At 34.5% G+C, this 27,399-nt stretch overlaps 1 protein-coding gene across 2 annotated transcripts in view; it reads right to left on the bottom strand.

Moving 5' to 3' along the window:
- Positions 1-27,399, bottom strand: part of ECT2L (epithelial cell transforming 2 like) — a 112,409-nt gene that overhangs the window by 48,214 nt on the left and 36,796 nt on the right. For both annotated transcript variants that reach the window (XM_074187693.1, XM_074187694.1), the window contains 5 exons: positions 21,782-21,944; positions 18,878-19,130; positions 15,928-16,096; positions 11,174-11,312; positions 8,249-8,417 (listed from right to left, as the gene is read on the bottom strand). In XM_074187693.1, coding sequence (XP_074043794.1) covers positions 8,249-8,417; positions 11,174-11,312; positions 15,928-16,096; positions 18,878-19,130; positions 21,782-21,944 — 893 coding nt within the window. The remainder of the gene's footprint in view (positions 1-8,248; positions 8,418-11,173; positions 11,313-15,927; positions 16,097-18,877; positions 19,131-21,781; positions 21,945-27,399) is intronic.

Genomic DNA, 27,399 nt, shown 5'->3' with positions numbered 1-27,399 from the left:
AATGGATTTGCTCATTCTATCAGGGCAGCAATCAGGCACAATTTTGGGACATCTGTGATAGAGAATACCATCTGTATCCAGAGAAAGAATTGTGGAGTTTGAACAAAGACTATTACTTTTAATTAAGAAAACATTATCTTATTATGTAATTCTGCTATCTCTTATACTTTATTTTTTCCTTAAGGATATGATTTCTCTCTCATAACATTCAACTTAGATCAATGTATACCATGGAAACGATATAAAGACTAAATGACTGCCTTCTATGGGGTGGGGTGCGGGGAGGGAAGCAAGATTAGGGGGAACATTGTAAAATTCAAAATAAATAAATAAAAATTTTAAAAACAACAACAAAAAGACAAATATGTATTGCAAACACTGAGTACAATACAACCAAATGTCCTATGAAATGATGCTTCTTATTGCCTTTGAGTACCCATTAAAACTCCTCTATTTATCCTCTTTAAGAAGTCACAATTTCATTCTTCTGGTTTCATTTAAAGTGAAAATGCCAAGACATAATTTTTTTCCTCCAAATCTTCACTCACTGGACAAGAATTACCAACTGCTGTGTTAAAATTTATAGATGGCTTAAAACCCATGAGTTTTAGTATTTTCTATTACTTTCTCCACCATTTTGCCAATCTCACTGTAGAGGCCAAAGGGGACTATTTTGTCCTCTTGGGAAGGAGAGCTATCTTGCATTTTCTAATACAGGTAACTGTGAAACACATTATTACATCATAGCACTACCAAAAATGCTGTTGGAAATCAACTTGAGTCTTGCTCTTTCTGGACCCCTCTCTCTCATTAAATGGTAAAACACTGTAAATTCAGAGTTCATAGGGCTATAACTACTCACTGAATAATTAATTTTTGAATACTATTATGTGTGAAGCATTGTGCTACACATCAGTGGAAGATATACATAAGACAATAACATCCATCAAAGAGTTTATTAGACACCTACACAAATAATTATAATGCTACATAGACTAAAAACACAATGAGCACTACAAAGTGCAAAGTTAGTCAAGAGTTTGGAGCCATTACTGTTAGAAGATCAGAGAAGACTTTAGGAAGGAAATTGCATTTAAACTAACCCATAAAGAATGTATAGAAATTGGTTAGAATGAAGATGGGGCAGGGGCAGCTAGGTGGCATAGTGGATAAAGCACCAGCCCTGGAGTCAGGAGTTCCTGGGTTCAAATCCGGTCTCAGACACTTAATAATTACCTAGCTGTGTGGCCTTGGGCAAGCCACTTAACCCCGTTTGCCTTACAAAAAACCTAATAAAAAATGAAGATGGGGCAGAAGGGCATCTTAGGTAGAAAGAACAGAATGATTAATGTCATTTAGCTAGAAAAGTGAAAAACATACTTGAGATTATATTAGAGAGCCAGACAGATAGACAGACATAGAGAGACAGACACAGACAATGACAGAAACAGAAATGGAAACAGATTCTATGCTAAGTGCTTTACAAATATTATCTCATTCCATCCTCCCAACAATCCTGAAGGAGATGTGCTGTTTTTATCCCATTTTACAGTTGAGATTAAATGATTTGTCCAGGGTCACAAAGCTAGGAAGTCTTTGAGACCAGATTTTAACACAGACCTTTTTGATTCCGAGCCCAAAGTTCTATCTACTACCCTAGTGAAAAATAAAAATTAGAAAACAACTTTTGATCAAAATGGAATTTGAATGCCAAGTTATAAAAAAGTATGGGCATTATTTTGTAGCTGATGAGAAACCATTGAAGACTCTTGGCACAAGATGATCACCTCAGAGCTATGTTTTAGGAAAATTAATATGATAATATCAAATGGGACTGGAGGCAGGAAGAATAATTGGCTAATTTTCAGACGTTCCAGGAAGAAGTCATGAGGGGATGAACTAGAGTGGTGGTAGTGAGAAAGGAAAGAAATTTCAGAGATATTGTACTGGAAGAAATTTCAAGAAGTATTGACTGAGTGGATTGGAGTTGAAGATGAAAAAGAAGATGAGGACAAATCAAAACTGACTCTAAGATTTCAAGTTTGAGTGAATAGGAGAATAGCGCCACTAATAGGAATAGGAGAATTAGGAGAGAACACACAGCACCATGCTGCTTCTTTAATGAAGTTTCAGAATTCTAGAGTCAAGTTCTAGGCAAATAAATATGTCAATAAAGATAAATCAAAAAGAAGTAAGAGATCAAGACAAAAGCAAAACTTTAAGGACTTTTTAGAGATGAATCAAGTAGAACTTCTTTCCTATCTCATTATGAGAGCTCTAAGTGATGATTGCTTTAGATCTGAGAAGCCTAGTCTACAAAGAAAGAGGTATATTCCTTGGCTATTGTAAAGAAATAAGATTTAAATAAAAGAACCTGAGGGTTTCATTCTTTAATAGCAATCATTGGTCCCAGGGAGTAACAGTGGAAGAGACAATGTGTTGCCAATCAGCATCATATCCTAGTGTTAAGAATGAGCCAGTGTAGGTACTCAAGAGCTCTGTGGTATATGCCTGTAGTGGAATATTATTGTGCCATAAGAAATTATGAAAAAGATGATTTAAGAATATTCTAGGTAGTATGAATAGATTCAGAGAACACTGAGCAAAAGCAGGAAAATAATTTATATGAAGACTGTGTATAGTACTGTACTAAAGACCAATCAACGTTATGACTGATAATATTTCTACAAGACATGATGAAACATGTTATCCCTGTTGGATGGAGAAAAAGTACAGAGATATACATTTTTAGACATGATGACTATAGCAATCAGTTTCTTGACTATGCCTATTTGTTTAAAAAGTGTTTGTTTTTCTTTCCATCTTCAATCTGGATTCTGAGGTGGGGGGAGTCAGCAATTGTGTTCCAAAAAGAGGGCCATTACAACTTTAAAAAATACATAGAAGAGGACAGAAAGAAATATAAAAGAAAGTTAGAGAAACAGGGAAGTTTTGGAAATATACTTTTAAAAAAATGATAAGTGGAATGAAATAGAAATTCATGGTTTCCTATAGAATTTTCTTATTGTTTTCTGTTGTATTGAAATGCTCTTTTTTAAGTGTTTAAGTTCAGAATAAATTTTTAAAAGCAAATTAACTGGCAAAGGATGTGAGACACTGATTTATTGATAGATGATCAATATAGTACATGAAAGAAATAGATAAATAAGTTCTGTTTGACAAAAATTGTTAATATCTGTGTATAAGGAAACAACTTTCAGTTAGGTTATGAACAGTTTAGTTGTAAAAATAAAAAAATAAATTGTGGCATAAACATGAAGACTCAAATCACCTAATGATAGTTGCAGATTGATGCCCTTTTTGGAATAAAACAGTTTGATGATTTGAAACAGAAGAGAAGGAAAATTTATTTAGTAAAAGCTGCTAAGATTCAATTAGGAAGAAACAGTTGAATGTACCAACTGTTAAAAGTGAAAATATTTGAAAACTATGGAATGGCTAGGCATTTTGGTTCCTCTGTTTATTTGCATTTTATTTGAATTTAATGGTTTTAAGACTTAAGAAGACAAAACTCATGAAATGAAAAATCAGATAATTCTGTGGAAACTGAGATGATAAAGTAAGTATTATTGATTTCACATTGCATATTGGTTAAGTTTTTAATCTCATCAGTGAAAGATGAGAATCAGGAGGCTCTGATTTAAGCTTGTGATATGTGTTGAGTAAGAAGTTAAAGAAGCCTGGATGGAGTGCTCCAGAAAGGGCAAGAGAGGACTCAACTCTGAACTGAGTGAAGGACCTAGCAGCTGAAATAATCAGCTAAGAAAACTTCAGCTGCCCATACCTGATTACCTGAACAAAGGTTTAAACTTGTTGGAGGATAATTTCAGTTTCAGCTATTTGACAGAGGTAAACTTTCAGAATATCTGTTATTCTCTTCTGTTTTCTTTAGTGGAAGGAAGATTTGTAACTATTTTGCTGTATAGGAAGAGATACTGAGATCTAATTGAACAATTTAGCATCCTAGTGAGAAAAAAGGTGGTTACAAATCAACTAAAAAAACTATTTGAAACAATGAACAACTTTAGCAAAGTAGCAGGATATAAAGTAAATCCACATATCTCATCAGAATTTCTAAATATGACCAATAAAGCCCAAGAGCATGAGATAGAAATTCCATTTAAAGTGACTGTAGACAATATATAATAGCTAGGAATATACCTCCCAAGACAAACCCAGAAACTATATGAATACAAATACTTTTCACACAAATAAGTCAAAGCTAATTAATTTACAAACTGTCAATTTCTTATGGTTAGTTGACCTATATTAATATAATAAAAAATGACAATTCTACCCAAATTAAATTATTTATTCAGTGATATGCCAATCGAACTAGCAAAAAACTATTTTACAGAGATAGAAAAAAATATAATACAATTCATTTGGAACAATAAAAGTCAAAATATCAAGGGAATTAATAAAAATACATAAGAAGGTAACTTAGCTGTATCAGATCTAAAAACTAAATTAAAAAGTGACAGTCACATTTCTAAAATATACAGAGAACTGAGTCAAATTTTTTAAAAAGCAAGCCATTTCCCCAATTGAAAAATAGTCAAAGTATACACAAAGGCAATTTACAGATGAGGGAATCAAAACATATGAAAAACTGCTCTAAATCATTACTTATTAGAGAAATGTAAATTAAAGCATCTCTGAGGTACCACCTCACACCTATCAGACTGGCTAATATGACCAGAAAGGACAATGATCAATGTTGGAAAGAATGTGGGAAATCTGGGACACTAATACATTGTTGGTGGAGCTGTGAACTCATCCAACCTTTCTGGAGAGCAATTTGGAATTATGCCCAAAGGCCAACAAAAATGTGCATATCCTTTGATCCAGCAATACCACTACTGGGTTTATACCCTGAAGAGATGACGAAAAAGGGTAAAAACATCACCTGTACAAAAATATTCATAGCAGCTGTTGGTGGTGGAAATCAAGTAAATGGCCATCAATTGGGGAATGGTTTAACAAACTATGATATATATATATATATATATATATATATATAATATATATATATATATATCAGAAAAACATTGTACACCTAACAGCAACATGGGGGTGATGATCAACCTTGATGGACTCTATCATTCCATCAGTGTAACTATCAGGCACAGTTTGGGGCTATCTGTGATAGAGAATATCATCTGTATCCAAAGAAAGAATTGTGGAGTTTGAACAAAGACCAAAGATCTTTTTAAGATCTTCAATTTAGGAAAAAACCTGTTATCTTATTATGTAATTTTGCTATCTCTTATACTTTATTTTTCTTCCTTAAGGCTATGATTTCTCTCTCATCACATTCAATCTGGATCAATGTACACCATGGAAACAATGTATAGACTGGTAAATTGCCTTCTGTGGGTAGAGGGAAGCAAGATTAGGGGAAAAATTGTAAAACTCAAAATAAACAAAATCCTTGAAAAAAAATGGCAATCATCAAAGCTTTCTGTTATCGACTAAGAAATAGAGAAGTGGATCAGTAGATTAGTTTAGGTAAAAAAAGAAAGAATAGTAAATGAAATCTACTGTATGATAAACCTAAAGACTCTAGCTTCTGGGATAAGAACCCACTTTATGGCAAAAACTGCTGTGAAAACTAGAAAATACTTTGGTATCAACTAGGCATGGACCCACCTCTCATACCCCATACCGAAATAAAGTTGATATAGGTACAGGATTTAGACAAGGATGATTCCAAAGTCCAATTAAGAGAACAAAAAATTGTCTATCTGTAGGATCTATGGAGAGAGAAGTTTATGACCAAACGAGAAAGAGAGAGAGAGAACATTATAAATTGCAAAATGGATGATTTCTACTATATTAAATTAAAATATTTTTGCATAAATATAACCAATGCAGCCAAGATTAAAAGGAATGCAGAAAGCAGGGAAACAATTTTCACATCTAGTGTTTCTGAGGAAGGACTCATTTCTCAAATATATGGAGAACTCCTCTTTCTGCCATCTTTTGAATGTCCTGGCATATGCTCTCAAAAGCATCAATAATGCAGAAAAGTGAGGAAAATGCTAGGTTCTCAGTACACTGAACTCTAAAGTAATTGTCTAGTTCTTAACTGTGATGAGGAAACATGGTTAACCCTGGTGAATTTGAGACCATTGATGTTCACAGAGCAGAAAAAATTGTTGTGAACCTCATGGGCAGATCAGTCCCAGATTTGATGTTCAATTGAAAGATCTGGAAAAGTGGCAGAAAAATCTGTTACCATGCTGTCAGTTTGTGCTCTCAGCATCAACTGGAATCATGGACCATGAGGAAGCAAGATAAAAACACACAGGAAGAAAAATCCTGGGATTCTTTTTCTATGAGTGTAAAATATACAGTCAAATAAAATGCTCCAATGGAAAAAAATAACATATAATAGAGAGCTGAATCAAATTTATAGGAATACAAGTCATTCTCCAATTGATAAATGGTCAAAGGATATGAACAGACAGTTTTCAGAAGAAGAAATTAAAGCTATCTATAGTCAAGTGAAAAAAAATGCCATAAATCATTCTTGATTAGAGAAATGCAAATTAAAACAACTCTGAGATACCACATCACACATATCAGATTGTCTAAGGTGAAAAAAAGGAAAATGATCAATATTAGAGGAGATGTGGGAAAACTGGCACTAATGCATTGTTGGTGGAGTTGTGAATGATACAATTATTCTGGAGAGCAATTTGGAACTATTTCCAAAGGGTAATAAAACTTTGCATACTCTTTGATCCAACAGTACCACCACTAGATCTATATCTTTAAAAGATCATAAAAAATGGAAAAAAGTCTGATATGTTCAAAAATATTCATAGCAGCACTTTTTGTGGTATAAAGAATTAGAAATTGGGGAGGGGATGCCCATCAATTCGGGAATGGCTAAACAAGTTTTGGTATATGAATGTTTATTGTTCTGTATTTTACAAGATTACATATTGTTCTGTAAGAAATCATGAGTGACCAATGGGAGGGCAACTTGGGAGTGAGCAAGCCATCCTAGAGAGAAAATAAATGATTCATGCCTTGTATGAGGGATGATATTGAAGGAATTCATATGGAGTATACATTACAGAGGTTTAAACAAGTTCCAATGCAAATTATAATATAGAAACAGTCTGAAAGGCAATTTTAATTCTAAAAAATTCTTTCCTGTTAATAATTATAGTGATTTTCTGAAGGAAATTCCTCAGTCCTTTACAAAAATTGTCAATAAAGTAGGTTTCACCAGGAGGGACAGGAATTCAGGGAAGCCTGGAGGGATTTGCATGAACTGATGCTGAGTGAGATGAGCAGAACCAGAAAAACACTGTACACCCTAACAGCAACATGGGGGTGATGATCAACCTTGATGGACTTGTTCATTCCATCAGTGCAACAATCAGGGACAATTCTGGGCTGTCTGCAATGGAGAATACCATCTGTATCTAGATAAAGAGCTGTGGAGTTTGAACAAAGTTCAAGAATTATTCCCTTTAATTTAAGGGAAAAAAACAGATATCTTATTGTCTGATCTTGTTATCTCTAAGACTTTTTGTTTCTTCCTTAAGGATATGATTTCTCTCTCATCACACTCAATTTGGATCAATGTACAGCATGGAAACAAAGTAAAGACTGACAGATTGCTTTCCGTGGCGGGGGGTGGGGGGGAAGTAAGATTGGGGAAAAACTGTAAAACTCAAAAACTCAAATAAAATCTTTAATAAAAAAATAAAGTAGGTTTCAATAAAGCCTTTTGGCTGTTAGTCCAAGGTGAATAAACCAATGTTTTTATTACAACTGACACATCTGGATGACTCAGTAAAAGTCAGGAAGATCTAGATCTAGTTCAAATCCAGTGTCAGACTAACTATATGACTGTTGATAAGTCACTTGACTTCTGTTTGTCTCTGCTTGCCTCACCTGCAAAATGGGGATAATTACAATGCCTAACTTGAAGGGTTGTTATGTGGATCAAATGAGATAATATTTGTAGGGAAAAAAGTGTTTAACATAGTACCGATACATAATAGATACTACATAAGTGCTTATTACCTTCTTCCTTCGCTTTCTAACTGGATTAATTCCAGTATCAGTTAAAGTATCAATAATTCTGTAGATTTCTCTTTTTTATTGGTATTAGAAATACCTCCATTTAAAAAATTTAAACATTTTCCCTTGACAAAATTGATCTTAACTTCTGCATTTCTATAAAGATGATCAGTAATATTACCTTGAAGCAAATTGATTTCTCTAGAATTTCCACCACTGAATATCCCAATACTTTGTGCCTTCCGACCATCAAGAACTTTTTCTATAAGCAATAGTAGACTTTCCAAGGTCAAACCGGTATATTCATATACCAGAGGAATAACACCAGTCTTCACACTGTCCAGAACCATCTAGAGGAACAATCTAAGTTTTAGAAAATGAAGTTCACTTATTGCTGATTAGTTATTAATGCACAATATATAATTAACATTAAAAATAACATTTATTTTTTAGAAATAATCTATTTTTTTTTGTTATGAGGCCTCTGAAGGCATAGAAAGTAAACCCTATGCAAGCCTACTCTTCTATCACTTTTTTTTAGGTTTTTTTTTCCAAGGCAAATGGGGTTAAGTGCTTGCCCAAGGACATACAGCTAGGTAATTATTAAGTGTCTGAGGCTGGATTTGAACTCAGGGACTCCTGACTCCAGGGCCGGTGCTCTATCCACTGCGCCACCTAGCTGCCCCTCTTCTAGCACTTCTTAATACTAATCCCCAAATTTCCATCTCTGAGGGGCTTCATTTTCATACAGATCTATCCTTTTCTATCACCTTGCATCCAAGAAAATAGCTAGCCAGACTTAGTTCCTTGCCTGGGGCAACCTCATACTCTCTACCTTTTAGAATCCCTTGTTTCCTTCAAAACTCTGATCAAGCAACATTTTCCATTCCATGTGAAGCCTTTCCTGATCTCTCTCTAGCTTCCAGGGCACTCCTTTTAGCTAAATGAATAGACAAATAAATAAAATAAACAAATAAGCATATTTATTTTGTGAGTGTTATATATACATATATTTTATATGTATATATATATATATATATATATATATATATATATATATACACACACACACACACACCTATATACATATCGTTTTCTCTGATAGAGTATACATTCCTTGAAGGATACTATCTTATTTTCTTTGTATTTCCTAGCACCTGGCACATTGCTTGGTCCATAGCAGGTGCTTAAAGGCTCAATATTTGATTATTTTCATAGAGTTCTAACTAACTGAATTAACTAATTTAACTTCATCCTATTATGTATAAGGGCAACTAGATGGCAAGCTGATGGAACATGGGGCTTGGAATCCGGAAAGTCATCTTTCTGAATTCGCATCTGATCTCAGACACTTTGCTAACTGTGTTACCCTGATAATGTCACTTAACTCTGTTTGCCTCAGTTCCTCATCTGTAAAATAAGCTGAAGAATAAAACAGCAAATCACTCCAGTACCTTTACCATTATAATTCCAAAACAATATCATGAAGAGTGGAAAACAATTGAAAATGACTGAACAACAACAACAACAATTGTGCATATATATATTAATAAAGACTAGTGTTCTCAGGGCAGCTAGGTTACTGAAGTCAGGAGTACATGAGTTCAAATCTGGCCTTAGACACAATAATTGTCTAGCTGTGTGACCTTGGGAAAGTCATTTAACCCCCATTGCCTTAAATAAAATTTTAAAAAGAATGGTGCCCTCCCTCTTGCTTTCTATCTCCATATACATGTGTGTGTCTATATACATATATGTGTACATATTCCTTTTCATTCCTTTTATTCCTTTTAATTCCTTTTTTATTTCTTTTCATATGAAAAATAATTTTTTTTAGGTTTTTGCAAGGCAAATGGGGTTAAGTGGCTTGCCCAAGGCCACACAGCTAGGTAATTATCAAGTGTCTGAGGTCACATTTGACCTCAGGTCCTCTTGATTCTAAGGCCGGTGCTCTCTCCACTGCACCACCTAGCTACTCCCAGAAAAAGAATTTCTGAAATTGGAATTACATAATAGAAATTTGTTGAATAACTCAATGAAAAATAGCAATTTTTTGCTATACAGAAAAAAGTCTGTTTTTTTATGAAGGTCCCTATTTTTTATTTAAGTGCAAAATTTTTAAAAATAAGATCTTTTACATAAAGATCAAAATAACATTTCAATAACTTCAAGAATCTGCATGATTTCATTGATAAGGGCACCTTTCACACTGATACAGATAGTGAAGTTCTTCATGTTTTAGCAAATTTCATGACTTGTGGCTAACATTCATCACCTGCTAGTTAAACCTCTGGTATAGGTTTTCTCTGCCTTGGTTCTGAACTTCGTACATGCTGATCTAGTCAAGGTCAAAGTCAAATAGAAAACAATCTCTACAGACTGCATAATGACTTAGAAAATCACAAATTAAGATCTATGTTGTATTGTATTTTTGTGTATTTTGTTAAATATTTACTAATTACATTTAAATATGGTTCCAACCTTTTGAGTGGTGGGCAGTAAGTTTGATCCTCTAGTCTAGATGACCTTTAGGTCTCTTTTTAACTCTGTGTCTTTAAGCAAGTCTGAGTCTCATAAAATACATATAAGTTCTGCCTCTATACCCATACGAAAGCAAACATCAAAGAGATTTTTATGCTTAAGTAATGATAAAGAATTGCGTTTCAAACATTCTTTAGGGAGACCTGTCTCATGTTATTAGTTTAGACTTAAAGAAATTTGGGGAGAATTCTGAATTGTATTCTCTTTGTCTTTAATTTGGCATAGTAAAATTTGATCATAGGATCATAGGATCATAGGATCACAGAAGCTATTTAGTCCAACTCCTTTATTTTACAGATGGGAAACTTAGTTTGAGGGAGGGTGAGTGACTTAGTCAAGGTCACAAAGATAGTTAACATTAGAGGCAGAATTTAAACCCAGAACCTTTGATTCTAGAGACATTGCTTGTTCCACTGTATCATGCAATGCTAAGTAGAGCAAACTCTTTTTCCTTTTAGAAGGTACATAGTTTAGAAGAGGGGCCACTGAGGATTGCCATTGTTACTTTCTTCCAGACCAAGACAGGCTACACAGAAAAGTACTGGCCTTATGACAAAATTAATACCTCATATGCAGGTATCCAAGATGATATCAACACCAGAGAAGTCTGGACTGAATGTGAAAAGTTGCCATACTTGTGATCAACTCTGGGGAAATGCTTGTTTGATAACAGAGGATAAGAACGACTTCCAGACACATTCTTTCTACAGGGGAACAGATGGAAGAAAAAAGGGGGGGGGTGAGGGAACTTGTTAAGTTTAAATTTCTTCTACTTGGATTGTGAAAAGTATAGGGGAACCAAAATACTTGCTATCATAAATATTCCAATAGCTCTATTGATCTCATCAATTTGGGAACTCAATCCATTGATACAGATTAACCCATCTGAACTTGCCTATCCTATGTGATTCTCATTTATATTCTCCCAAAATTCACCACAGATGATCCATCCAATATGCTGGTAGCCTTTCTCACTTTTCCCTTACATTATAAAGACACCAGTGACACGCACTGGTTATCCACAAGTCCAACTGCTTCATTTTACAGTTGAGGAAACTGAGACTAAAAGAAGGATTTACTTAGAGTATACAGTTAATAAGTGTCTGAGATGGTTCTTAAACCCAAGTCTTTCTGAGTCTAAGTCCAATATCTTTTCCATTTTATCATGTTGCCTTGTCTTTAGAAGCAGGCATGATTCATATTTCAGAGCTAAATTGAAAGGCCAGCAAAATGTTATTATTTTTAAATCAATCTTTGCTGTCAAGGAGAAATGGGGGGGGTGTGGAGGGGAGAGGGGAAGGGAATTTCCTGAAAGGAATTCATCCACTCTTTTTTTTCCTTCAACTTTGACTTCACTTCACTGTCTAACTGCAATGTCCTTTCCAGGTATGCATGATATTGGGCAACTTCTCTAGAATGTTTTTCCCAAATGAATGTTGAAATCTAGGCAATAGGCAGTCTTTGTTCACTTGGCCTTTGGTGTTTAACATAAATCAAACTTCTTTGAGTGATTACGGACTTCATTTAAAAGATTCCTAAATGTCTTGGGGGTTTGATACAATCAACACAATGTCATCCACAAACAGGAGCATCTGTAGGATCTCATCATCCAGAAGGAATCTCTCTACCTGTACAGTGCTCTGGTTCTCCTCCATCACAATGGTGAATACTTCTGTTTAATATCTCATCTAAATTTTGTCAGGTTTTTCTTCTCTTCTATTTTCCAAGGAATCCTGAAAAATCTTGATGTATGAATGGGAGGCATTGTCTAGTAAAAGAGTTTAGAGGGTAGTGTTCTGTTCTATAAAATAAAATTATTTTTTGTAATCCCAGACAAAAAAAAAAACAGTGGGAAAGTTTATCTTAATTTATATTTTATAAAATGGTATCTCACTCCTTAGTCCTGTCTTTATTTTCCTTGTGACTCTGCAAATCCCCTTCCTGAGTATAATAGAAACTAAATCTTCCTATTTTATCACTAACTCCCAGAGTAAGCAAGCAGAAAGGAAAGATCATGAGCACTTACTTGTACTCTATGGGAGGCCCTAATCAATTAATTACAGAACAAAAAGCCACCTAGAGTATTAATAGCAGTGATATTTCAACTTCTCAATTCTCTTTGATTACTCCATGTTCTTCAATGGAAAACAGTTTTCTTCTATTGTTTCTTTCAGTCACTCTTGGTTACATATTATCTATGTTATGCTGTCTTCTGGAGGACCTCACCTCCCATAGTAAATCTCTCTCTTATTTGGACTCTATGCTAGACTTTTTCTATGGAAATATATTTCTATTTTATGCCTCACTTGTGATTTATCATCACAAAATTATCAGTTATCTCTTGTGTTTCATTTATTTCATATGATGTATGAGCTACATATGTATGAGTAATACCTTGTTTGAGTAAAATCTTCAAGTAAGAATTTTGCTCTACCCAATGAATGGTGGCATATGTATGTATGTATACACACACACACACACACACACACACACATATATACACAAACAAGAAGCACAGTGAGTCACTTTTGTGATTTTAAAGATGTGGCCTATTACAGAATATTATCTATGAAAGCCTGCTTATTCCCTTTTTCATATATTCATCAAGGATGTCCTAAAATATGTGGGCATAGTGTTATCATAAATATTTAGTCGATCCAGAAAAGGAGATATTAATATAAATTGCTTTAGTGGTCTCTTCTGTCTCTTTAGCCAAAAAAAAGATCATTTGTGACCTCAAAGTTTATTTCTAGGTTTTTCTTTTTATTCTTCATTATGGCAACTGATTTACATAGGTAAATCTTTAAGAATTGATAATAGTCTATATATATTTCTATTTTCTCTATTTTCAAAATGGTTTTTGATACTATTAGCTTATTTAAATAGTTAAAGTTGGAGTTATCAATTTGCAAGTCACATGGCCCCATTTTATTCTACTTTGGTATTGCTTTGATGTTGGCAATAATAAGCTCATATTCTGACTTTATAGCTGATTTGGAAATGGCTTTCACATTCCTAATCAGTCATTTCCTATCTATTAAGAGAGAATCAATTTCATATCTTTTGTTATTCAATATTTGCCATATTTAACACTTCCCAACCTTCTTCTTGAAGAAAATATTCATGATAATAGGGCCTGAGGCATTTGTATGGTCTGTCAGCCTGTGACCTCTTTAATTTATTGATTGTAAGCCATATTGTGAGATAATGGTACAAAACTGCCCAGGATGGCATGCCCTCATCAGAAAAGGTGTTGCACTATATAAACAAGTAGAATTGAGTAGCTCAAAAGAAACACCGGGTGTGCAAATTTAGAATAAAGAACTCAATGTTCATATTATCTATTTGTGACTAAGCTGCAGAAGAGCTTTCCAAGCTATCTGATCAGCTACAGTCTGTCACACTATAACTTGACTCTAACAAAGTGATGTCATTTTGGTCCTCTTTGAGAATGAAGGACAAGGAAGGAAGAAGAAGAAGAAGAAGAGGAGGAGGAGGAGGAAGAAGAAGAGGAGGAAGAAGGAGAAGAAGAAGGAGAAGGAGGAGAAGAAGAAGGAGGAGGAGGAGGAGAAGGAGAAGAAGAAGAAGAAGGAGGAGAAGGAGAAGGAGAAGGAGAAGAAGAAGAAGAAGAAGAAGAAGAAGAAGAAGAAGAAGAAGAAGAAGAAGAGGGAGGAGGAGCAGAAGAAGGAAGAGAAGAAGAAGAGGGAGGAGGAGAAGAAGGAAAAGAAGAAGGAGGAGGAGGAGGAGGAGAAGGAGAAGGAGGAGGAGAAGGAGGAGGAAGAGGAAGAGGAGAAGGAGGAAGAGAAGAAGAAGAAGGAGGAGGAGGAGGAATAAGAAGAGGAGGAGAAGAAGGAGGAGGAGAAGGAGGAAGAGAAGGAGGAGAAGGAGGAGGAGGAGAAGAAGAAGAAGGAGGAGGAGGAATAGGAAGAGTAGGAGGAGAAGCAGGAGAAGCAGGAGGAGGAGAAGGAGGAGGAGGAGGAGAAGGAGAAGAAGAGGCAGAAGAAGGGAGAGGAAAAAGAAGAGGAGAAGGAGAAAGAAGAAGTAAGGGGAAGAAGAAAGCAGAAGTAGGAAGTAGAAGAAATAAGAAGATAGAAGAAGAAAGAAGGTAGAAGAAGAGAAGAAGGAAGAAAACAAGAAGAAAGGAGAAGCGAGCCATATGATGCAATATTTTTTCATCATTTTTCTTTATGTTCACCTTTGCCCTGAATATTAAAATATGTTGATTTAATTCAGAGGATCTTAAATTCTTTTTTTTTTTTAAAGACAATGGGGTTAAGTGCCTTGCCCAAGGACACATAGCTAGGTAATTACTAAATGGCTGAGGCTTGATTTGAACTCAGGTCCTCCTGACTCCTGGGCTAGTACTCTATCCGCTGCACCACCTAGCCACCCCTGGATTTTAAAGTCTTTTTAAATTTTTTTTTGCAAAGCAAGTGGGGTTAAGTGGCTTGCCCAAGGCCACACAGCTAGGTAATTATTAAGTGTCTGGGACCGGATTTGAACCCAGGTACTCCTGACTCCAGGGCTGGTGCTTTATCCACTGTGCCACCTAGCCGCCCTGTCTTTTTTTTTTTTGAGAAAGATTTTATTTATTTTGAGTTTTACAATTTCCCCCCATTCTTGCTTCCCTTCCCCCCCCCGAAGGCATTCTGTTAGTCTTTACTTTGGTTCCATGTTATACATTGATCTCAGTTGAATGTGGTGACAGAGAATTCATTTGATCTTAAAGTCTTAATAGAATTTCTCTACCTTCTTTTCCTCTATAATGACTATTGATAAATAAACAATTATTTTCATTGTAATTTTTTTTATAAATGATCACCATAAACACTACCATAGAAGTTAAGGAAGTGTCCTTTTAAATTATCTTTCTTGTTGCCTTTGATGAAAGATAAAACCAATCCTTTAAGACTGCCAAAATATTAAAGTATTGATATCAAATTACCATCAAATACTGATATAAAATCACAGCACAAGGTAGAATGATGCTTAGAAGAAAAGTAAAAAATATGAAGTCTCATGAAACTACATATTAGAGTTAATGCTAAAAACAAATATGGAGCAGCTAGGTGGCACAGTGGATAGAGCATGAGCCCTGGAGTCAGGAGGACCTGAGTTCAAATTTGGAATAAGATAATAATTGCCTAGCTATGTGACCTTGGACAAGTCACTTAACCACATTGCCTTGAAAAAACAAAAACAAAAAAAATGAAATTGAATTATTTTAAGGAAAGACCACATGTTAACTGAATTTTTTCAAAGCTAGATACTAAGATGTTAAAATGAACTCTAACCTATGGGAAATGACGATTTGCTTACTTTTTAGGTAAAGCTTCTAAAGATGCTAAAACAAGCTGTTTCTCCAAAGCTGTCCTCAGTCCTATGTGATCCTTTATAACCTGCGGGATTTGTAGCTGGCATCTGGATTTTAACACTGTAGAACAATGAGTTCCACTCATCCAAGGAGGTCGAACTTTGAATAACTCTCCTGAAAAATAAATATTAACAGAGTCTCCTATTTACTTAAAGATTTCTCTAAAGTCATGTAGATATAAATAAAAGCACCAGAAATAAAATAGGAATTAGGGGTGATAATCTAATTGGAAATAACTATTGGATTTTATTTGTTCTTGGTATTACAACTGAAAGTGCCTAGTGATTTTAGCTAGAAACCAACAATGTTAAGAAAAAAAATAATTCTCATATTTTGGGAATTAATTAAATTATTTATATATTTTTCCTTCCTTCTTCTTGAATTTGTCTTTTCCTCTTTATTAGCCTCCATAGTAGAGATGAATACATACAAAGGAGACACTCCTTTCAAATCTCAAAATTCAGATCAATCTTGCTACTTGTGAATTCCAGAAGTATGAAGTCTTAGCTACAAATGTGTCTGATCATATCCCAGCTTTTTCCTATAGACTGTAATTTAACCAATCTTTAACACACAGATGGTGATACAAGTAGAACTTGAAAGAGTCTCAGAGACCATTTAATCCAAGTCTACAGGATGAGCACTGAAGCTCCTAAAGATTAAGTGACTTGCCCAAAGTCAAATAGGGAATGTGTCACAGGCTTACATTGAAACTAGAAACTAGAACCTCTAAGAACCCATGTCTTTCTGTTGAATCATGATGTTCTTTCATTTCCTTTCCTTCCCTCTCTCCCTCCCTTTCTCCTTTCCTTCCTTCCCTCCTTCTCTTTCTCTCTCTCTCTCCCTTCCTTTCTCTCTCTTTCCTTTTCTTTCTCTTTCTTAACAAATTTACATCCATTTCTCATCTTTAACCCTATTCACTACTTTCCTTCATCTTGTTTTTCTTTTTTTTTTAATTTCCCTAAGGCAATGGGGTTAAGTGACTTGCCCAAGGTCACACAGCTAGGTAATTATTTAGTGTCTGAGGCTGGATTTGAATTTAGGTCTTCCCAACTCCAGGGCTGGTGCTCTATCCACTTCGCCACCTAGTTGTCCTCACATCTTGTTTTCAATTGTAAAAATATATAGCCTATCTAGAAACCAATGAAAGTGATTTTATGAGAGCTTTAATAAAATATTTCAGTAAAAATCTTATGTGACAATACAGGAAGAAAAGTAGTAGTATAGAGGGAAGAATGCTTTGATCATGCTTATTTCCAATGCAATATTAAGAACAATATTAAGTATTAAGAACAATAATACTATCAATGACAATAGTAGCTAACAGTTATATCATATTTAAAAGTATGAAAAGTGCTTTAGATATAATATCATTATCATCTCATAACAACTCTACAAAGTGGAAAGGAAACATTAGAGCTCTCTCCACTTTCCAGATAAAGAAACAGGTTGTGATAAGTTAAGTGACTTGTCCATAACCCCAGAAATAATATCAAAAATAAAATCTGAACTGTGATCTTCTTAATTCTAAGACAAGACTATCTTTAAAAGACTTCAAATGTTAAGTGAAAAAATGATAATGATAGAGACTATTCTTTTCTTCTACTCCTCATTAGAGTTTTTCAACTTAAGAATTTGTTATAGAAAATATAATGGGGGGGCAGCTAGGTGGTTCAGTGGATAGAGTACCTTGGAGTCAGGAGGAAGTGAGTTCAAATATGACCTCAGACACTCAATAACTGCCTCACTGTGTGACCTTGTTCAAGTCACTCTTAACCCCATTGACTTAAATAAATAAAAATTAAAAAAAAGAAAATATAATATGCATATAATTCAGCTTTTGTCCTACTTGGGTAAACTGCTAATAAAATAAATCTTTTTTGACTTTATTTTTCTGATTAAAGAAAAAAAGGTACATGATATTATGAAACTAGTGTTGGATTTAGAGTTATCAGACAGGATTTTAAGGTCCAATTTTGCTTTTTGCTACCAATGGAAACTTGGACAAGCACTTGATCTTCAAAGGCCTCCTTTTCCTTATCTATAAAATGAATAAATTAATTGATAATTTCTAAGATCCCTTCTAGCTTTAGATCAATGATCATCTGATCCTCTGTTTGTTTTTTTTTTTAGGTTTTTGCAAGGCAAATGGGGTTAAGTAGCTTGCCCAAGGCCACACAGCTAGGTAATTATTAAATGTCTGAGACCAGATTTGAACCCAGGTACTCCTGACTCCAGGGCCAATGCTTTATCCACTGCACCATCTAGCCGCCCCACAAATTACTTTGGGGAATTTGTTGATTTCACTAGATGTTTTTTAGTTTTTTTTTTTTTGCAAGGCAAACGGGGTTAGTGGCTTGCCCAAGGCCACACAGCTAAGTAATTATTAAGTGTCTGAGACTGGATTTGAACCCAGGTACTCCTGACTCCAGGGCTGGTGCTTTATCCACTATGCCACCTAGCCACCCCTCATCTGATGCTCTGTGAATCAAAAGGAAGTAAAAGTTGAAACAATAGACTGAATGAGTCAATCGTCCACTTCCTTGGATGAAAACAAAATTATGGTCTACATTACTGGTTGAACAAATCCTATTATGACAAAAATAATTATAACTATAAATCAATGAATGAATAAGTACCACCCTTCAAAAAAAACCCTTTATATAAGCAAGATTTCCAGACACCAAAAAATGACCTACTTCATTTCAAGTTCTTCAAGTTACATGCCTCAGATTCAAATGCAAGACAATTTGGACAAATCATTAGGGTAATTCCCTTGAAAGGGAATTAAATGCCATCTAGACTACCTGTTCACATTCATTTCCAGTTTAGGCCCAACCAAAAGATATTTTCTCCACATTGGGAGATTATTACGGTTTCTGAAGTATTACTGACTCTTGTGTAGTGCTAGTCTCCCCAAAATAATTCTCCTTAGGCATCTTTCTCTTTGCCTTTCTTCTTGTTCCTCATTTTCTGATTTGGGTTCATTGAGGGTCCCGTAGATGGCAGAAGCTTCCCTTGGGGTTAGCCAATCCAAGGTGGCAACACAGGCAATGTAATGACGCTTCCAAGCTCCATACTCATTATCTGAGGGATCATAAGGCAGAAACCATCCAAGCCTGATGCACTTTGGCCTCCATAAGCAGTCCTTGAAACAAAGATATACAAAGGAAAGAGAGGCTATCATCCACTTTTTCTTCAACACAAGTTTCCAGATATTTTAAGACTCACATTTAGAGTTCCTTCATATATTAACATATTAATCCCTTCATAGATAACATATGAATTTAAGCTTTCAATTATCTCACGACTTGATATGTTTCTGAGAACGGATGAACAAATTCCACTTACTGGGATAGGAACTGAACTTTGCTTGGTCTGCATCTATGATCGAGGCACATTGCTAATCTTCAGCTACACATTTCTTACTTAACCTCTCTCCCTGGAAGATTTTATTCTCCTAACCCTAGAATTTAAGGAACATTTAAAAATGTCTTCAGTTTAGGGTTCAAAATAAATCATTGTGCATAGTTTGCTTCATTCATCCTAGAGATAGATTAATCTACTCCCTGAGAGTCCCATTATAGACCTTCCTTAAAAGTATTCCTATTTTTAATGAAAAAAAAGTTTTCTATATCACAGTGTAACACTGTTTTCCTTAGGCTCTTCTACATAGACTATAGATTGTGTTATTGTATCTTTAAGAGTTCAATGGAATATTGCAGAAAGAGCAATTTGGACTGGCAGTTTTTTGGTCATTCTATGAGTTGTGCTTTCCTAAGGAGTTGGAGAGAATGTATCTTTTTAGTTTTGAATATGAAGAACTGTAAGCTAAACTGTAAGACCTGTCTTTTCTTCTTTTTGGTTTTTGCAAGGCAATGGGCTTAAGTGACTTGCCCAAGGTCATACAGCTAGGTTATTAAATGTCTGAGGTCAGATTTAAACTCAGGTCCTCCTGACTCCAGAGACAGTACTCTATACACTGCACCACCTAGCTGTCCCTGTCAACTGGTATTTTATGGTAAAACATAAGAATTTTCTAAAGACTCTGTGAGGAATTGTCATCTATAATGCATTCTGCAGACTCAGAAACTCTCAAAACAGCTATAAAACACTTTTCACACAAATAAAATCAGATTTGGATAACTGGGCAAATATCAACTGCTCATGGATAGGCTGAGCTAATAAAATAAAAAATGACAATTCTACCTAAATTAAACTACTTATTTAGTGCCTTACCAATCAAACTCCCAAAAATTTACTTTAATAAGCTAAAAAATTATAAATAAATTCACATGGAGAAAAAAAGTCAAGAATATTAAGAAATTTAATGAAAAAAGTGCAAAAGAAGGTAGCTTAGGCCTTACCAGATCTAAAATTATATTATAAAGCATCAGTCATCAAAATCATCTGGTACTGGCTAAGAAATAGAGTGGTGGATCAGTGGAATAGACTAGGTGCAAAAGAGACAGAAGGAAATGATTATAGTAATCTGTTGTTTGATAAACCCAAAGAATCCAGCTTCTGGGATAAGAACTCACTCCTTGATAAAAACTGTTGGGGAAAATTGGAAGTTTGTGTGGCAGAAACTTGGATTAGATCAGTATCTCACACCCTTACAACAAGATCAAAATGGGTACAAAATTTTGACATAAAAGACAATATTATAAGGAAACTAGGAGATCAAGGAATAATTTACCTATCAGATCTATGGAAAGGGAAGCAGCTTATGACCAAGGAAGAGATGGAGAACATCATTAAAAACAAACTAGATAATTTTGATTCCTTTAAATTAAAAAGCTTTTGCACAAACAAAACCACTGTAACCAAGATCAAAAGCAATGTAGTAAATTGGGAAACAATTTTTACAACTAGTATTTCTGACAAAAGACTTGTTTCCAAAATATATAGAAAACTGAGTCAAACTTATAAAAAACCAAGCCATTCTCCAACTGCCAAATGGTCAAAGGATGTGCAAAGGTAATTTACATATGAGGAAATAAAAGCAATCCCTAGTCATATGAAAAATTGCTCCAAATCATTACTTATTAGAGAAATGCTAATTAAAACAATAACACTATTAGGTCTATACCCTGAAGAGATCATGAAAAAAGGTAAAAACATCACTTGTACAAAAATATTCATAGCAACTCTATTTGTGGTGACAAAGAACTGGAAATTGAGTGAATGTCCATCAGTTGGGGAATGGCTTAACAAACTGTGGTATATGTATGTCATGGAACACTATTGTTCTATTAGAAATTAGGAAGGATGGGAATTCAGGGAAGCATGGGATGATTTGCATGAACTGATGCTGAGTGAGATGAACAGAACCAGAAGAATATTGTACACCCTAACAGCAACATGGGAGTGATTATCAACTTTAATGGAATTGTTCATTCCATCAGTGCAGTAATCAGGGACAATTTTAGGGGATTCATCTACATCCAGAGAAAGAACTGTGGAGTTAAAACAAAGACCAAAGGCTACTACCTTCAATTTTTAAAAAAAAGTCTAAATCTTTAATACATAATTTTGTTGTCTCTAATATTTTATTTTTTTCCTCAAGGATATGTTTTTTTCTCTCAATACATTCAATTTTGATCAATGTAAAGCATGGAAACAGTGTAAAGATTATCAGATTGACTTCTGTGGAGGGCATGGGGGAGGAAAGGAGGGTAGAGGAAAAATTGTAAAATTCAAAACCTTACAAAAATGATAGATAGAAACTACTATTGTATATAATTGGAAAACAAATAAATATTTTTTTTTTAAAAAAAGAATTGACAATCCATAGACCTGTTCAGTTAAAAACTTCCAAGGCCAGTTAACTTGGGCTGCTGCACACAAATCCATGGGATTCAGGAAGGAGAAGATGTATAGAGAAATGAAACGTGGTAACATGGTACAGAAATCCACTTTGACCACTGGAATCTTCTCAGTAAACCAGTCTTTGATAAATCTATGAAAAAGATAGAGGAATTTAGTACTTAGCACTGATATTCAAAATTGACTATGAGACTCAGACTACTTTTCTTGCGCTGTTTTTCTACTTGATGAGCATATTAAATCTTAAAAAAAATACTACATAAAGTATAATCAAACTTTTAATTATCCACATGATATCAAGGCTAATTAATTTTTAAAATACCATTTCATTCATTATTTCACCTTCCTCTAACAAATTTTCTGTTGTAAGGAAAAGGTACTAAATTGATTAAGTCAATCAATCAATTATCCCATCCCCACTTTGTCCTGACAACTCAGGTGAAAATACCTTTGAGTCTATAAACATGACCAAAGTGTAAGTAAAATTTAGATATCTCTATTGATTTGATGAATCAAAGACCTTACACTCAACGTAAAATGTTCTTTATCCATTTAGAAGTTTTTAGAAAGGGTTTTTTTTTTTTTGGCAAGGTGGTAGGATTAAGTGACTTTCCCAAGCTAGGTAATTATTAAGTATCTGAGATTTAAACTCAAGTTTTCCTGATCCCAAGGCCAGTGCTCTAACCACTGGGTATCTAGCTGCCCCTCATTTAGAAGTTTTTTAAAAGCCTTTGGATGAAATGGAGAGATACTATAGTGGGTACATTATTTAGATCGATTGGGAATACTTGGTCACATCTGATTTTTTTTAATATAAAATAGCAAGCCAATTAAGAATTCATTTGGACTATGGGTATGTAGAAGCTTAGTAGTGGAAGTTTCCTCCACTGAGAAAGAATTCTTTGGGAGCCAGGGTAAGAGAATGTCTCATTTCTTTCCCCCTATTTTTTCCCTGCTTGAAATTTGACTTGAGGACAACCTTCAGGACTTTGAAGAGTTGGAAGACTTGTTCATGGCTGTCTTGGTCCTAGCAGAACTGGAGACACACTGTCTAATTTGGGAGCCAAGTAAAAGCTGGAAATAACGAAGAAAGGCAGCTTTAAGTTTCTACAAGGAACACAGAAGAAAACACTATATCTCAGCAAAACTTTCCAAGTATCCCACAAAGGGGAAGAAAGGACTTTTAGCAATGAAGAGCTGTGAGTCACCTCTTTGCCACATGTGCTTTTTAACTATGAGAACTCTTTTCCCTGGACTCTATGTGTCCTGTTGGGAGAGAATGCTACAGAATTTTGGGGGAATATTCTGTATCAATTATTCTAACTATACTACCTTAGTATTAAAGTCGGGGAACTCTAGATACCATAGAAATATTGGACTGGAAATAAATTTTGTAATTTTTTCTGTACTGTTAAGTGTTCTCCATTCTGTTTTGGCTCTTGTAAAACCTATTTCCTAAGCCACTTTGGACTTGAAGGGGAGTTTAACAGTGAAGTACCAGTAAACACAACTCATGCCCAGGGAATACTACCTCACTGTCAGTCACTCTTTAAAGACTGTCCCTGTGGCATGTGCATTGGAAACTGCCTGAAGCCAGGTGTCAAACCATCCTCAATCACCTTGTTCCTCCCACCACAGAAATATATTTAAGCAAGTTTCTGCTCTGGTTCGATCTCTTTTTCTTATGGGACTTGGCTGGGCAGGAGATTTCCTGTTCCCTTCCTTTCTCCAGGCTAGATTCCTAAAAACATCCTTCCTTTAACTTAACTTGTGCCTATCTTCTTTGCTGTTCTTCCCCAACTGTCTCTTCTTTGCATTGACTTGACCACCTTGTTAGAAACTCAACTTCTTTCCCAGTTTATAACTGTCTTTTTGCTTAATTACTTTCTTAAAACTTACCTTTACCTTGTTAAAGAACCAAAATCTGATTCCCACATAACTTCTCTCCCTCATTAGGGATTAGTGGTTTCCTGCCTTCACTTTAGTCCTTCTTTTCCCTCATCTTCTGCTAATCAACCTGTCCTTTAAGTTCTTCTTTCTTTTTAGCTCACAGCAATACTAAAACTCATTATCTAGCCCTCAGCAATACTAAAACTCACTATCTAGCTGCTTTTTCCAAAGAATATAACTTGTGAATTTTTTGTAGTAGTTTATAAACTTTTGTGCCACCTGTGAATTAGTCTAAGTCTTTCTTACCACCCTGAGGGAGAGAATTTGGTGATTTAGCCACCCAAAACAAACCACAGCTGTCCCTCACCAATTTCTGGCAACAGTGTGTTCTTCTCTAAAAGCTAATTAAAACTTACTGATTAACTGACATAAATTCATAATTATAGAAGGAAGAATACCATTGGGGGTTGATAAGCTATAGCATTAGATGGATACTCCCAGTCCCTCAAAACTTCCACAGGAACCGTGCTACCTATGGGAACAAAATCAACCAAAGTGAGGTGGGTAAGACCCAAGCATGTGCTATACTTCCTTTTTCAACTTCTATGGCTAATAGTAATGAATAAAAGTAGTAAGAGCTAATACAAAAGGTGTTAAACTATTTACTACCATATTTTCATATTTTCTCTTCAATTATATTCTCCTTTTTGATCCTCCTTCCCAATGTGGAAGAAGAAATGGCAAACACTTCTCTTTTGTTCTTCTTTTTTCTCCCAGTTGTATCCTATCCTATCCAATAGTGGCTTTAACCAGAACATGGGATTTTAAAAGTTTTTAACGATTTTAAATCATTTTCTAGAAGAATTTATATATTGAGTTTTGGCTTTAAAATAATAATTAAATTAAATATGTGTTAGCCTTCAGAGTTTGTCCTAATATGGGACAAACATTAACCTCTAGAGTTCGACCTCAAGGAAGAAAGAAATATTATTAATATTTCTCTAGGTTTGCTGATTATATAGGTGTACATAGCCAGACTACCAAAATAGAGTTCTACACTGGAGTTTTTATAGTTTTGACTTTCAAAAAAGCAAGATCTGAAAAGCCATCTTCAGCTTCTCTAATCAAAGTAGGGAGGGGGTGAAGGATAACTCCAGATAAAGTGGAGGAGCTGGAAGTCAGACATTCCAGTAAAATTCAGTTATACTTCACAAAACATGGCATCCTCTCCACTTCCAAACTGTAGGTGCTATCTTGATGGAATCTGGAAGACAGGTAGGCAAGTATTTTTCTTAAGTTAAAGACCAGGTTCGCCTTTTATAATTGAAGCTCTCACAAGGAAAAGGTTCACTTATTACAATTACTAATTTGTTCTGATTAAGAGAAAGCTTTCTCTCTCTTTTTTTTGGTTGTTTTGTTTTTGTAAAGCAATGGGGTTAAGTGACTTGCCCAAGGTCACACAGCTAGGTAATTATTAAGTGTCTGAGGTCAGATTTGACCTTAGGTCCTCCTGACTCCAGGGCTGGTACTCTATCCATCACACCACCTAGCTTCTCTGAGAAGGCTTTCTTAGTATCCTTGTGAAAGGTGACTTTCTGACCAATTCTGTTCTTAAAGATCAAGTAAAACAAATCATTCTATATTTGTATCTCTACATCTACATCTACATCTACATATATATATATATATATATAGATAGATAGATAGATAGATAGATATACACACATATGTATGTATATAAAATTCTGGAAGAGTTTACCCAGTTGTATTTTCAGGAAGATGATTATTTTCTAGAAGATTATTATTTGTTATTTTCTCTTATTTTCTTTTGTAAAGATTAGATATCTATCTCAGAGAATTTTTTGAAAAGTAATTTCTTACACAGTCAACATGGAGGGACTTTATTCTACCAATTTATCTGATGCATTTTAAATTCAGAATAATGATGCAACAATACTGTAGAGTATTGTTGTTGCTGCTGTTTTATATTAAGTTGAAGCAAGGGATTAATAGAAATATTTTTTATACCCTAGCTGTTACTTGCATCTAACCTGTTTTTTTTGCTTTTATTTTTTTCATTTCTGAAAAACTGAAAATTAAATCTAAAATACCTGTCTTGGGGATGGCTAGGTTGGCACGGTGGATAGATCACCAGCCCTGGAGTCATGAGTACCTGAGTTCAAATCTGGCCTCAGACCCTTAATTACCTAGCTGTGTGGCCTTGGGCAAGCCACTTAACCCCACTGTCTTGCAAAAACTAAAAAAAAACAAAAAACAAAAAACAACCAAATACAATACCTGTCTTGGATGAAATTTGAAGTTAGAATTTCCTCTCTCTGAAGATAATTCCCTACTTATTATCCTCTAACATAGGGGTTCTTACTCTTTTTTTTTAGATCATATACTTCTGAATTCTATGTATTCATTCTCAGAATAATGTTTTTTAAAGCATAAAATAAAATAAATAGGAGCAAAAGGAAGCCAGTTATATTGAAATGGAGTTATCAATTTTTTCTAAAAAAGTTAATGGACCCTCAGATTAAGAACTTCTTTTATAACATAATATGCACCACATTGTAGGTGTTAGTCTCTAGTAATCTAGTTTCTGTTTGTACAGCAAATTTTGAAATCTCTTGTTTGAAGTAGAAGATGCCTCCATTTTACTATCTTTTTTTCCCTCTGGTTTGTTTCATCTGTGCTTTGAATTAGGGCATTTTCAAAACTTACTCATGGATACTTTCTAGTTCCTTACTTAGTCTCTAAAGTATACCTGCATCTGACTCCTGCCTTTCAATCCCAGATTTGTCTTGATATGATTTTTCCATTCTTGGCTCTTCATATTGTATCTATAAATCTTAGCATGCTGGGTATTATAGGAATAAACAAACCTTTTATCTACATCAGTAACATACATTTATATTTACTTGGTTAACACTGACTTTTGAATTGTGGATTAGCTAAAATTCTGCTTATACTTAGAGCCTTCAACACTATAGGAGAAGGAAAGGTGACTATTTACAAAATAAAAAATTTGCAAAAATCCTATTGAATATTCTTGTCATTCTCTTTTCTTTTTAATCTTTAATAGGTAAATACATAAACAAAAGCTATTTGGGAGGTCCTCAATACTTTTTTAGAGAGTAAAGGTATTCTGAGAACAAAAAAGATTGAGAACTGCTATTCTAAGGCATTAAACAGGAAACAAGAATAAATAAGACACAAACCTTCTCCTCAGATCATAGTCTGGATAAAAAGCATTCTTTAACTTCTCAAAAAAATGAAATTGGTTATTTCTTAACAGATAGAAAATGACTGGTTACTGGAAGTCATTTTAGAATCAATTACCTAAATCTAGTCAGATAGATAACTAATTGAAGTATATGTCAAAGGTCAAAATCAACACTAAATTAGAAATAAGTGCAAAAATGAGATGATAATGGGTACAATTTCGATAGCTCTAAAATTACTTGCTTAAATAAGCCGCTAATACTGAAAATGAGAAGTAAACAAAAATATCCAAAAACACTGATTGTAACACTATGTCTCAGATAAGCTTAAAAAATACAAAATAGTCACAACAACAAAATCCAAAAGAACTCAGATCTTTCATCAGAAAACAAATACTTGACTGACTCACTACATAGAGAGATAGAGAAATCAGGGTCATTGCCAGTTTACAATTTAAGCTAATTTGTAAA

This window comes from Macrotis lagotis, chromosome 5 (genome assembly GCF_037893015.1).
Source record: "Macrotis lagotis isolate mMagLag1 chromosome 5, bilby.v1.9.chrom.fasta, whole genome shotgun sequence".
NCBI classification, from domain to species: domain Eukaryota; kingdom Metazoa; phylum Chordata; class Mammalia; order Peramelemorphia; family Peramelidae; genus Macrotis; species Macrotis lagotis.
The sequence above is the reverse complement of the archived record's forward strand: the minus strand, read 5'-3'. Positions and strand labels throughout refer to the sequence as shown.